This window comes from Sceloporus occidentalis, unplaced genomic scaffold (genome assembly GCF_023333645.1).
Source record: "Sceloporus occidentalis isolate IW3139 unplaced genomic scaffold, rSceOcc1.0.p SCAF_75, whole genome shotgun sequence".
In the NCBI taxonomy this organism is placed as follows: domain Eukaryota; kingdom Metazoa; phylum Chordata; class Lepidosauria; order Squamata; family Phrynosomatidae; genus Sceloporus; species Sceloporus occidentalis.
The window spans coordinates 3852769-3866383 of NW_028317055.1; the positions used below are offsets into that span (position 1 = coordinate 3852769).

General features: G+C 36.2%; 1 protein-coding gene across 1 annotated transcript; it reads left to right on the plus strand.

Moving 5' to 3' along the window:
• Positions 1–1524: 1524 nt before the first annotated feature.
• Positions 1525–9621, plus strand: LOC149285899 (C-X-C motif chemokine 14-like). Its single transcript, XM_089494779.1, has 4 exons — positions 1525–1588; positions 2332–2437; positions 7168–7281; positions 9606–9621. Exons 1-4 carry the CDS (start codon positions 1525–1527, stop codon positions 9619–9621), a joined length of 300 nt encoding a protein of 99 aa, XP_089350905.1.
• The last annotated feature ends 3994 nt before the right edge of the window (positions 9622–13615 follow it).

Consider the following 13615-nt stretch of genomic DNA (forward strand, 5'->3'; position numbering starts at 1 on the left):
TCACCATCTCTTACCTTTCTCCCTCCAATTTTTCTTTCTTCAATCCTATGGTGGGAGCATAAGATCTTTTTTTTCAAACCTCTGCTTCAGTGCTAGAGAGTGCTGAAGCAGAACTCATGCTCCCTTAAGTTTGGTCTGGCTAGAAGACTATGACTAGCCTTTGTGCAGTGCACCCTTCACACCTGCAACTAACGATTTCCAGGGACATCTCTTAAATTCCAGGACTGTCCTGGTAAAAATGGGACAGTTGGCAACTATGCTATAGGTAGGTTTAGCAGTGTTGTGACAGCAATGATGTCCATGCCTGAATAGTCCCATTACTAGGATCTTCTGCGTGTACTGATCACTAGTGTTCTATCCTGGCTTAGCATGAGAACTTTGCTCTTTTTGACCCTTGAGGATGTGGTTTCCTTTTATGCAGTCTCTGAAGGGTCTATGTTCACTATGAATTCATTTACCAGACCTGAGTTCTGCTCCAGGCTTTGTCAAATCATCCATGCCCTTTTTTGTTTTGCCCAGTGTTTAGTTTGCTCCATCCATTCTATGCCCCACCAGGGATACTTGTTGAGAAGATGGCAGTAGGGAATGCAAAGTGTCCTTGGCACATTTTGGCTAACGGCTGCTAAATGAAATATGTGCATCTGTTGTCTGGATATGCATGGCCATAATCTGCGCTTTGTACTCCACACACTGAAGGGCGAGATCTGCTGTTCGAGTGGCAGTTCAATTAAATGTATAACGCCAATGGCCACTAGCTTACTGGGCATTTGCTTGGTGTGTCAGATGACCAGTCCGAGTGTGGATGCCGGGGTGCTTGTCTTTAGTGGAACCTGCTTGCACAATATATCAGTACAATTTATTATTTCTTAATTCAATATTAAAGACACTAGTTTGAAGAAGTTAATGTTGATTTCAAGTATGACTAGTGGGTTGTAGCAGTCCAGTAAAAGCTTGATTCCTGAAACTGACAGTTTCTACTCAATCGGATATTTTTATTCTTATGCTACTCATGTATAAAAAACATGCTTAGACTACTATTGATATATAAAATAAATATACAATAGTACAACTTAATAGCATTCTTTTTTTATCAGTGCATATTTTTTTATTTTTTAAATCTAATTCCAAGAAACTTTTCCAAAACTTTATGTTTTATTTTTGCTATGACACGGGTTAATTTTTAATGTTTTTAGAGTCATGTCTGCAGCCTCCACTTTTCTTTTTCTTCTTCTTCAGCTATTACATTCAGGGAGAACATGGTAGGGTAAACTAACAATCTCCACCCTTCACATTGTTCGCAAATTGCAGTGAGTAGTTTGGTTGCTATGCATATTAATTACTTTGCACTCAGAGCTGTAGGAGCTATTTAAAAGAGGACGGACGGGCAAGCACAGCACAGTCTGGAGGTGGAACAGAATAGTGACAGAGGGGACGTACTGTAGCTGAAACTCACACATTACTGAGCAGTAGAGACTAAGGAGGAGAGAAGATTCTTGATCAGTAAAACCGAGCAAGGATTTGGTCATGAAACTTATTGCAATAGCTTTGCTGGTGCTGGTTATAGCAGCATGTACAGTGCAAGTGGAAGGTAAGCGATGTTTGTTTCTAATTTACAAACTACATTGTGGTGTTTTAGCGTAAGAAAGTTCCCTTCACTGAGAGGGTATTGGATAAGTGGATCAGCCTCCCAGCAGATGTAGTAGAGGCTAATACAGTATAGAAATTGAAACATGCGTGGGATAGGCATTTAGCTATCCTGGGTCTAAAGCGAGATCAAGGACTGATTAAGGTCAGGAAAAATGGGTCAAACTGGACAAACGCTACGTTTCTAGATTTCAATTCTAAAATAGACAATTTACTATTTTCAACGACTATTTTTTTATTTTCTTCCAACTGATTTCCATTCTAAATAATAGTGTTATGGCATTTTTTTTGCTTAGCATTTGTGTTTTCAGTGGGATTGTCATACAATACAGGATTGCATGTTATATGAAAGTAATAGGTGTGTTAGAAAATAACCTTTATTCAGCACTTATTATGAAATTCCAAATCATGTTACTTTGTTACGATGTATCTCGGTATATGCTATCTGAGAGGGTTCTTAAAGAGGTAGAATTTAGTATACAGAGCCCTAATAGTAAACAAGCATAAAACAGGTATTTATAAAACAAAGTTAACTCACTTACAGCAATCGTTCATTTTATTTATTGAAGATATTATTTATCTGTATAGATTGTAATCATATTAGAGTCAACATTAGTTTTTTGCTAAAATGTATTCTGCATATGGAAGATTTATTGGGTATTCTGATTTCTTTTTTTTTCCCCCTAGGTTCAAAATGCAAATGCTCCAGAAAGGGTCCAAAAATAAGATATACAGATGTGCAGAAAGTCGAAATCAAACCAAAATATCCATATTGCGAGGAAAAGATGATAATGTATGTAGTGATTTCTTTCCTACTTTCTATATGGAATTAAGAAATATTTTCTGTGAATGTTGGCACATTTCCATTGCATATCACCAAACATAAACGAGCATCAATCGGCAGGAATATCCCATTGGTTTTAATGGCGATAGCTCCAAAAGTGCTCTACTTTTGACGTGATTAATATGGCCATTTGTGTTCAGCGATTACACCATGCAGTGTCAAACAGTATGTCATACAAGCATTTGAAACAGCCTTGTTTATGAAATGGATTTGTTTAAACTCCTGAGTGTCAGATCGTTAACTAACAGGGTGAACTGGGAATACAAATATTACCCTTGCAGCTGACCTATTTATTGCAGCGTTGAATGAATGATTGAGTGCTTCAGACAAATTTTGCTAATATTTGTCTGTTTCCATGCATTCATTATATTAACTGTGGTTAGGGATGCAAAGTCAGAACGCTTTTCATTTGGCAGAGAGTTGCTTTGCATGGAATATGTGCCTGGATTTTTGTTTTATTCCTATTAACCACAAATTAATTACTGGTTAAAGATTCAAGGCAACAACTAGTCATAATGGTACAAAACTGCAAACATGCACATTCTAGCCTATTCATTTTACAACATATATATATATATATATATATATATATATATATACCCATCTTTCAGAAAAGTAGAAAATATTGTACAGAGTCTGCCAAAAACATGTCAGTTTGATGGAATGCTCTCATGTTTGGGCATTTTAAAGTATTTTTATGGGACATTAATATAGCTTTAGTTTTCCTTTGAACATATAAAAAATGTTTGTCATGCAAATCTGTACACGTATAGCTCTACAAGTCACCACTGATCATGTAATAGCTTTCTACTTGATTTTATGCAATGTAGATGTTTGATGGTAGGTAAAGTAAACCTCTTGCATACAGTGACGTAGTGAGTGATTTATTTGAATATTGATCCTTAAAGGGACAGTGATGGCTCTTTTAGTTTTATAAACGGACACGGCTGTTCCTTTAACCCCTTAATGACAAAGCCCGTACATGTACAGGCTCAAAATGCATTGTTTTCAATGGGTTTAGGGACCGCCCATTGTCCTTAAGGGGTTAAGTTTTCCACCCTGGATTTATGATCCAGCTACAGCTGAAGATCACAGCCATTCAGCTTTTAACTAGGTTTGTGACAAGTGCTAGTAAAAACAGTAGACTGTCTTGAGTAGCCACGTGGCTGATAAATCTCGTTAAAGCATGGAGAAAACTTAAAGCGGATAATTCTAAAATTGGTACACATTCTTCTTTTTGTTCTGACAAAGGCTCTTATCTCGTTTGTCAGTGCATTAGAAAAACCATGTATGTATTTACATTACTGATAACTCGTTTTGACCTTACATCACCGAGATTAGTTATTTGAATGACACACAATGATCCTTTGAGTGAGAGCAATAAGATTTCACTAGATAGACACCTTTAGCTATTTTAACACCTCCTTTTTACAACACACATATACTGCAGGTCAGAAAATATGTAGTCGCTGCATATTTTTTAGAAGAAAATTAATTACAGACCTGTTTACAATACATTCTGTTTGTAGATTTTGTTTTGGTGCCAAATTTAACAAATGTTTAGCTGAAAATGACCTAGATTATATAAGACGCAGCTGGCATACATGCCTACATTTTTTTTTTGTCTAGCTGGCACTTCTTAGGAAACATTTGGGTGTACCGAAAGCTAGGGTGTATGTGTAATATGTATAGCTGGATTTTAAAATTGGCAGCTGTAAATAAATACCACGTGTACTGTCAAAGAATTAGAGCTCATGCAAATTATATTTTAAACAAGCTGGTTATTTAAAAAAATTATTTCTGAAATATGGAATTTTCTTTTTTTTTAAATGTGAACTGCACATTTGCTGCATGAAAACTGAGGAATCCTAATTAATAATACATAGTAATCTTCAGAGCTTCCCTACGTTCAATCCAAGATAGTCCTTCTTCTGAGCATTGGGACATGATGTCATGATGTCACCTAGTAGGTGTCTTGTGGCAGATGGGCTACCACCCACCTGGACCTGCCAGCCTAGGCCAGAATTCGTCACTATATTCAACAATGCAGCACAAGGTCCTACTTTATGTATTTATGTATATTACATATATTACATATACATATATTATGTATTTATGTATATTACATAGCATACTGTCCTCGCTGACTGCATTGGCGCCACAGCACTCATTGCCTGCAGCTGGATAGAGGCAGTACACACATATGCCTCTCTGGTACACTATTGTTTTTTTACCATGACCTGTGGCATGTGAGTATATGTAGACTTTGACTTAGCATCCCCTGGCTGTCTGGGCTAAGGTTTGCTGATCAAATGATCTGTGATGGCTCCATAACACATACAACAGTGGCTACTGAACAGAAATTAATCTTTAAGGAATGCCATGGTTAAGGATGGGTGGGTCTCGTAAAGTTTATCCACTCCTAAGTAGGTGCCTTGTGCATGATGTGGCTTTAGAAAGACTGGCCATCATTATGGAGCATCTATATTTTCTTTGTAATATAGCTGTACTAGCCTCCCGTGTTGAATTTTGCCAGCCCACATCTTATTTTCTATGCTTGTTTCAATGGCTCATTATATCATACTAGGCTTAGATATAATGATAAGCTATCTCTGAATTGTAGGCTATACCAACAGTAAGAGAACCACAGCTTGTCTAGAGCCCTTGAACCACCAAGGTCTCACATGCGAGGTCTCAGAATATTGATTTTAAATGTGTGTTCATTAGGCAACGGTAAATATTTAACATCTACTGAAATTATAGTTTTGAATTTGGCCACATGCATGAATATTTTAAACAATGTGCCAGCCTTGTAAGTATTTTTTTTTATCTTGCCACATAAATTACCCTTTGGTCGTGTTTTGTCTTTCATCATTGTTGCTAATGTAAATATCAAACTACAACCACACAACCTTGATATTTTTATCACAAAGATAACCATATCTCTGATGTTCTCTTGTTGAAGGTCCTCCTTCAACATCTAGAGTAAATAATTATGTTCTGGGTTCCTTCCTCGGGTCCCTCAGTGTAATAAAAGTTAATGAGATAGATGTATTGTAAAATGTTATGCTATATGACACAGTTAGTGTTTGTGTAGGTTAATGTGAGAGTGAAATGGTACAAGATTATGTGTCAAGTGTAGCTAAACTATCTTTTAAAGATATTAAAGAACAAATAATGATATGTTTAGTAACTAATTTAAAGGAAAAATAAGTTCATTCAGCTCCCTTTTTGCCTTGCAGTATATGCCTGTGTGATAGACCTTTCCCCAATCCCAGTGGCACCATCTCTGAACCCACATGCTTATCATAACTGTGCTAGCATCTTGTAGGACTGTTTGAATGACATCACTAAGCGGCTACCAGAAAAGTGAACACCTATTCTTTGTTAAACATCATAAAATAGTTGACCTCACAGTCAATGTCCCTTTAAAAGAAAGATGAAATGCTCACCTGTGTTATTTCCCCCCCGCCCCCAAAAAAATAAAACTATGGTCCTGCTTTATACTTAGATCTAAACTACAGGTCTGGAGACAGAGATCCTAAATATTTTGTGACCCTCCATTGCTGTCTGCCCCTCCCCATTCCCATATTACATGTCCCCTCTTCCCAACTAAATCTAAACTAAACTAAATCCCAACTAAATCCCATATTACATCATAACATGTCCCCTCTTCCCAACTAAATCAATAAAAGAAGGGGTGACAGGGGATGATGAAGCCCCATTAAACTGGTTACAACTGCATCTACTTTTGCCCCTAGGGGTTTACTAAAGCCATATACCACATTTTTGGTATACGGTCCAGCAGTTCCGGACTGTTGTGAATTAAGGTGTTTTTCTTTTACATATTGCATAACCACAAAGATTGTTAAGCATGCAGGTAATTCTGTAATTAATCTGGATTTTTCAGAGAGAGAATGTCCTGAAACATTAGCACTTCTTATGTATGTATTTTGTTTTAAAGTATTAAACATATTATGTGAAGCAAGCTCATTCTTTACATTATCCTTTGTGTGTAGGGTTTTATGATCAAATAAAGTAAATGGGCTCTTAAAAGAACATTAGTATCATGCTATTTATGTCCACATAAGCAGCCAAAACACAAATTATTTTAACCAGTGTTTTATTTTATTATCTGGGAAATGGTTAACGATTGGACAAATTCCAGCATTGACTAGAAAAAGAATTCATGAACTGAATCCAGAAAAGTATGACACATTTAAAAAATGATTTTATTGTTTATTGGACTTCTGTTATTAAGCAAAAACGTTCAAGTAGAGAAAGACTTGTTGGGGAGGGGGATTAGCTTTGGCAGTTTTGTAGCACATAACATGCTCTTTTGGATGCTATCAAAGACATTTAAACTTTGAGTTTATTGATGAAGTTACTGTATGGGATTAAACATCTGATAAGGTCCACCATTAATCTAGGGGGTTTTATCAGTTGATGATTGAGAAAGATGATGACATTAGTAGTTGGCGTATATACAAAGCTGGTGAGCAACGTTTTTTGCCCTCTGAGGCTGGTTGCTGTGGTTTATTGTACGGACTATAATGTCACTTGAAAGTAAAACATGCCATCATTTGTATACGTACCGCTTAACACTATTTTATTATGTGTTTCTGGGATTTTTCTGTATGCCATTGTCATCTATAGAAATGCTGCATTTCTTTTTTCAGTGTGACGATGCAGAATGTATCAAGATTTAGAGGACAGCAGTACTGTTTGCACCCCAAACTTCACAGCACTAAGAAATTCCTTAAATGGTACACAATATGGAAGGAAAAAAGCAGGTACGTATTGGAAAAAAAAAAAAGAAAAATGTATAAAATCAGTTGCTTATTGATTCATACGAGGTAAACGGAGCTTATCAGTAATTTAATTATCCTTTATTTTAACCCCCCAAAAAATCAAACAAATTACAGTGCTTTCGTGTGATGAATTAATATTCTGAATGTGGTATACTGCATATATACATTTCAATTACTGCCATGTGTAGAGAATGTTAACTCGGTTCCCAGTTGCTTCCCTCAACCTTGTCAAAATGTGATAATGAGATGCATTTGACGGCTATTAATAGAACCTTAGAAGGGAATTCATGCTTGATGCTCGAGGGCAGTGAGTTCTGATTAGTCTAGAATATTCAATGTAATTATTTATTTGAAGGCATGTGTCAGTCCTTCATTGATGAACCTCAGCTGTGGGCAATAAGATTTCCCCTGAGAACTTAGAGGGGCTCCATCCGTCTTCTTTTTTTTCTATTATATACATTTTATATATGAGGTTTTGATTGACAAAGTATATTTGATTGTTATGCTGTAAGCATGGCATAATTTGTACTTCATAACTGACCACACAACAACTGCCAAATTCCTTTCATTATATTTATATACGTAGATAAATAGATAGAAAGCAGCTGTTGACTGTGGATCATTGTCTCCATATTTTCCACTGGAAATGTACTTTGCCCTCGTGTGTCAGCCTCTGTTTATAGACCATTGTATTCCCACCGAGGACATGAGGCAACTTTATTGTACAGGCAGGTGGGGTTTGTCATTGTGAGCTCACTCACTGCAACAGTGGAGTCGGATTTGCTTTTCACCGGAGTATGTCTTTAACTGAAATCTGTTAACCCCTGCTGCTGTCTCGGTACTATTAAGTGTTCCAATTCAAAGCCATTTTAGACACAGAAACATAGAATTTTAAGGCAGATGACCATTTATCCCATCTAGTCTTCCCATTTTCTGTGAAGTAAAGACTCTGACCTTAATCTGTCCTTTTTTTTGTCTTAGCTTCAGAATAGCTTGTCACTTCTGCTGGAAGACTCTTCCAGTTTTCTAGCATCTTTTTAAGGTTGATGGCCCATGAGGTTTTTTTTAGTATGAGTGTTAGGTAGAGAGCGTCCATAGTGCCTGTGTGTGTCACATTGCTCATGCACAGCAGTAGTGCCAAAAGTGAGACAATTCTTACTTAGCTGAGAGATGAGAATAATACTTTTTACCTCTCTGGTATTGGCTAAACACGGAAAAAATTATGTATATTTCTACAACTGAGCAATGTGTCACCTATCCTGGTAACTTGATGGGTGAGTGTAAGATAACTCTTCTTGTCCTACCGAGTATATTTAGTGAATGTGTTTGTTTTTTTTAGTAGTAGGGCTGTAGGTGTGTGGTGTGCCATAAAGTTTTCTTTAAAATTTTAAACGTTACAATAAAATTATTGAAAAGTAACTGAAGTATTGTGTAAGCCAAGAACCACAAATAAGAACCAATTACAGTATTATGTGACCACCTATTGGAGAGGCTTTAATACAATGACCAAATGCCTATATAATATTTTTATTATACATCATTTAACACTTTCAAATTGTGAATAATCGGATACTCTAACACATGATATGAGACCCTTGAAACCGGAGCAGCCATAACATTTGAAATATAGATGAAGCAACTGATATTGCCATGGGGAGATTGAACTTGTTTTTGTTAAGAGGCGGTATAACATTTCTTTCTTGTGATTCAAAAATTTGCCTTGCCCTGTGTTCAAGGTATTAAATGGGTACACTGTATTCCCGTGAGCGAGGTGAATGGGGTATTTTAATAAATGCAATGTTTTCTGTAATTTGTGAAGACTTATGAAATCAGACACCAGTTACGTTAAACAATTATGCAACTGAAAGCTACACGCCTGCCCTCATATGCGCTTTACTGCTTTACTAATAGCTCGAAGCATAATATTAACCTTTTTTTATACAAATACATAGAGGGAGTCATCAGAATCCCCTCTACCCACCCCACCCCCACGGAGGGAATGCACTCCATTTGCAAGCTTTAAAAGACGTAAGACAGCAACCACATGAAGAAGAAATTACCAGTACTGAAATCCAACTAAAAATATAAACACGAGGTTTGGATTTCAGAACTGGTAATTTTGTTCTACTTTGTTAAATACAGTTTGACTGTTTATGTCAATGCTGTCTGTTTCCCTTCCTCTCAAAAATCCTACTTTGAGGATCCTATGCGTGGATATATTTAAATCAATACCATGAATACATTTTCCGAAAATAAGAATAAAAAATATTTAAATCTATTTATTTTTGTCATTCCTTTTCTTCTAGGGTTTATGAAGACTGAGTGCTGCAGTAAAAAAATGTCAAGTCTCAATGAAAACTACGATAATGACTTCTTTCCTTTTCTTCAGATAGCATACTTTACATATACCATATGTTATTATAAGGCATTAATATGAGGAATACTTTAAAAGGTCACTTTTATATTCTATAGCAAAATGGATTTTAGAATTCGTAACTGTTATAAACACTAATTGTATAATTGCCTCAATAATTTTAGAAATGGAAAGACTTTATTAGATATTATATTAAATGTTTTAATCACAGATTAATAGAAGATCGTATGAACTTTATAAGTTCATTAAACAGAAAAAAGGAAATTGCTTGAGGAGGGAATAACCAACTTTGTGGATCCAGAGAATTTTAGCACAATATTTGATTTTCCCAAAAGCATTTAAAAGGACGGTTTTCTCCTTCAAAAATACTCTAACAGATAGTGACGTATTTAATAACTACTTTTCCAATGCTTTTTTAAAAAAAAAACATACAATAATTAATAAAATAAAAATCTTCCATACTGCAATGCTCTTCCATTACAACCAATTGGAGAACTTTGTTCTCGTGGAAATCTCACATGAGTTGGCTAGCATTACGTAAACCTGCATGCACACTGCTGAGCAGATGTGTTTGACTGAACAAATCTTCTGCAAGGCAAACAGCTGGGGGCAAAAAAAAAAGAAAATGTATAGATTTTAATGAACCCCTCTATGCATTTGCATGCAATAAGATACAAAATGACGTACCCTATCATGTGCATTAAAGTGCGTATGATGGATGAAGTGTACATTTTTAAATAGATTAGATTAACCTTGTTTAGTAGTTTTTATTATTAGTAAGACAGATTTTGTTTTTGTGTGCATCACAACTACCAATAGACACAGGTACAGTATGCTCTAATAAACATGGGAACTTTTTTGTGATTATAATAGAACTTGTGGAATATGTGTAAAATAATTAAATATAATTTTATTTAAAAAATTGCATTAAACACATACATTTGAGATACTTTTAATATTAACTTTTTCTCCTGTTTAAAAAAAAAAGGTTACCATTCTTCAATCCATAATTTCCTTTTGTTTAGTATTATTTCATATCATCATGGTAACAATATTTTTAATTTCACATTAATAAGCAAATGTCAAAGTATTTCTGGTAATATATACAATTTTACTAGTCATTGTGGCCTATGATGTATAATGATTTTTTATTGTGAACTGTTATGCCATCTTTAGAACAAAATGCAATTAAATGTTTCAGAAGAAGGTGTCATTGATGTCATGAACTTCAAAATACATTTTTTTTTTCTGTACCTTATTATAGAACAACATTTTTCTCAATATTTTTTAAGATTTTATTTAGGAACATTGTATTTAGGTTGTACCTAAGCATCCATGATTTATTATTTCACACAATGTCATGTAGTGTGGTCATCTCTTACATAAAATAGATTATATAATTGTTATATTTTGTAAATAAACTATGATGAGAAGGCATTGTATAAATATGTGTATATTGTCTATACATGTAATGCTAAGTTATCATGAGTTATTTAAATACCTTTAAAATGCATGTCAATTTCTTATTCTTTTCCAAATAAAGTGGTTAAACCATTTTTTGTTTTTATCTTATCAAAGAGTGTCTGTTAACTTATATTTGTCTGAGGACTGGGTTTAGTTCTGTATTCCAAATATGAGAAGCACATACTTTGGTTGTACCTTTCATTGGGAAACATATCTGACAGCATTTAGTGGTAGAAGGGCAAAATCCAAAGGAAAAGGAAGATCCAACGCAAAGTCAGTAAGTCTGATTGGACCAGCAGTACAGGTTCAGAAATGATCAGAGGTATAGGGCATTGGCTATTGGGAAGTTCTTAGTTTGCTATTAATTGACAACCAGACCAACTGAGCATTGCCTGTTTGCATTTAGTGGGCTAATATCTGCAAGATAAATGAAAATCCCAGGCACTTACAAATTCAATAAAAAAAAAAATTTATTTATTAGTCGTACAATGTGTGTATAACACATCACATTGTAAAAAAAAAAAATACTGGGTTACTCGATGTTCTATAGAACTTTCTTTGGATACCACATATATATACTGCATTTTAGTATTAAAAATACATATAGAAAAAAAATAATTCTTCCATTCATTTTGTCAGTCTGCTTTGTGATGCTGCAAGAGAATACCCTAATTTTTGTTCAGCAACATCTCCTGAGTAAAGTGATACCACCCATGTATTGAAATGCATACCTTTTTAGTTTTGGAATTGTAATTTTGACATCTGGTCATCCTGGGCCCACATCTTATTTTAAATTATTATATTATCCTCAATTTACCCACATCAAACCATATATTTTTAAAACTAGAGACCACAGGGTACTTTAAATGATGGTATATTAACGCGTTCCACGTTTTTTTCTCAGCAGCATGAGAGGTACAGAGAGTGTCACAGAAACAAAGTCAACTCCTGGACATGACATCAAGGGAATCGAATAAAATAGAAAAATCAAAGCAAGCAAACAAAAAAAACAATCTGTAGTTTGAGTGATAGAGGAACCTCTTGAACATAGGAAAAATGCTGAAATATTTTTATCATTGCATTTAAAATAGTCTTAATCCTCATTTAAATTTATGAGCAATGTTTGTCTCAACCCTGATCTGATCAGGGGACCTCAAACCATAATTTGCTAATATCATAGCCCACCCATGCCCATACCTTGGAACTTGTTTTACACCACTTCCTACCCCTTTGAAGCCCTTAAATTGTCATACCTTCACCAAGGGCTGGTACAAGGATTTTTGCCACCTTAGGCAAAAACTAATTTTGCTGCCCCTTATATACCGCCCTTGGGACAGAGTCATGTGAGCGCATCATTCATATCAACCCCTTCCCCCGAGTTCATGACGCCTAAGTCCCCAGCCCTCAACTCCCGTATATGTAAAAGCATCCGCCCGGTAGACTAGCTGATTGCTCATTTGGGGCAGCAGAAAGCTTTCTGGGTACTTGATAATTTAGAGCAGCACATCTCTCCTCCGTATCTGGACACAGCAGGTGTCATCACCCCCAGAGCCCCTTTGTCTCCTCCTTCATCGTGTTACACCTCTCTTCTCTTCCCCAGTTCAGGTATAGATCAAACAACACATAGAAACATAGCATTGCAGGTATAGATCAACTGAAGAAGACATTCAAACCCTGTAGATAAATAATGCATGTAAACCCCAAAGGCCAGCCCTGGCACTGATATTGAAAACATAGAACTTGCCTCAGCACCTAGGTTGCACCCCGAAGGACTTGCCCTGCATTCAGGTTGCATCCACAGGACTTGCACAGCACTCATATGACACATAAGGTCTTGCCCCCAGCAACCAATAACAAGATTTGCCAAGCACCCAGATAGTAGCCACATGATTTGTCCAAGCAACCATATTACACACAGATACGGGACTTGCCCAGATTACATCCACAAGACACACCCAGCACCCAAAATCCTCTCAGAATCTCCTCTCAATCTAGGTCACATGCACCCTTTATTCATTCTATAACCTTTAAGCCCAAAACAGTGATAGTAGTGCATAGAGTGTCAAAATACACAGATATACTCAACCCTTACATTTGCCTCCCCATAAACACACACATCTGCCCATAAACATATACATAGACAAGCACATTCAACCTTGCCCATACACATAAACATTCTGGGCTTTTTACTTTTTTCTCTATCCATATTCCCTCTACCCTTTTCTCGCTATCTTTCCCCCACTTTCTCCCCATCACTTACCTTGCTGAAGTCCTGTGGTGGTAGTGCCAGGCCCATATATATGTCTCGCTGCTCTGTTGCAATGCGTGTGGCCTCATTACTGAGTCCTGGGATGTGACGTCAGCATCTCCATCACCCAGAGGGAGCAGTGAGGCAGAGGCCTTGCCGATGGCCCTGGACCTCAAGCGGCGGGCAGTCCAGTCTGCCGCAGAGGAGGTGCCACCATGTAATTCTGCCCT

Excerpts from the sequence above, each read along its gene's own strand:
- LOC149285899 (XM_089494779.1), top strand. The coding sequence starts at position 1,525 with ATGAAACTTATTGCAATAGCTTTGCTGGTGCTGGTTATAGCAGCATGT. Across the intron at positions 1,589-2,331 it reads ATGTACAGTGCAAGTGGAAG|GTTCAAAATGCAAATGCTCC; the intron begins GTAAGCGATGTT and ends TTTTCCCCCTAG. Across the intron at positions 2,438-7,167 it reads TGCGAGGAAAAGATGATAAT|TGTGACGATGCAGAATGTAT; the intron begins GTATGTAGTGAT and ends TTCTTTTTTCAG.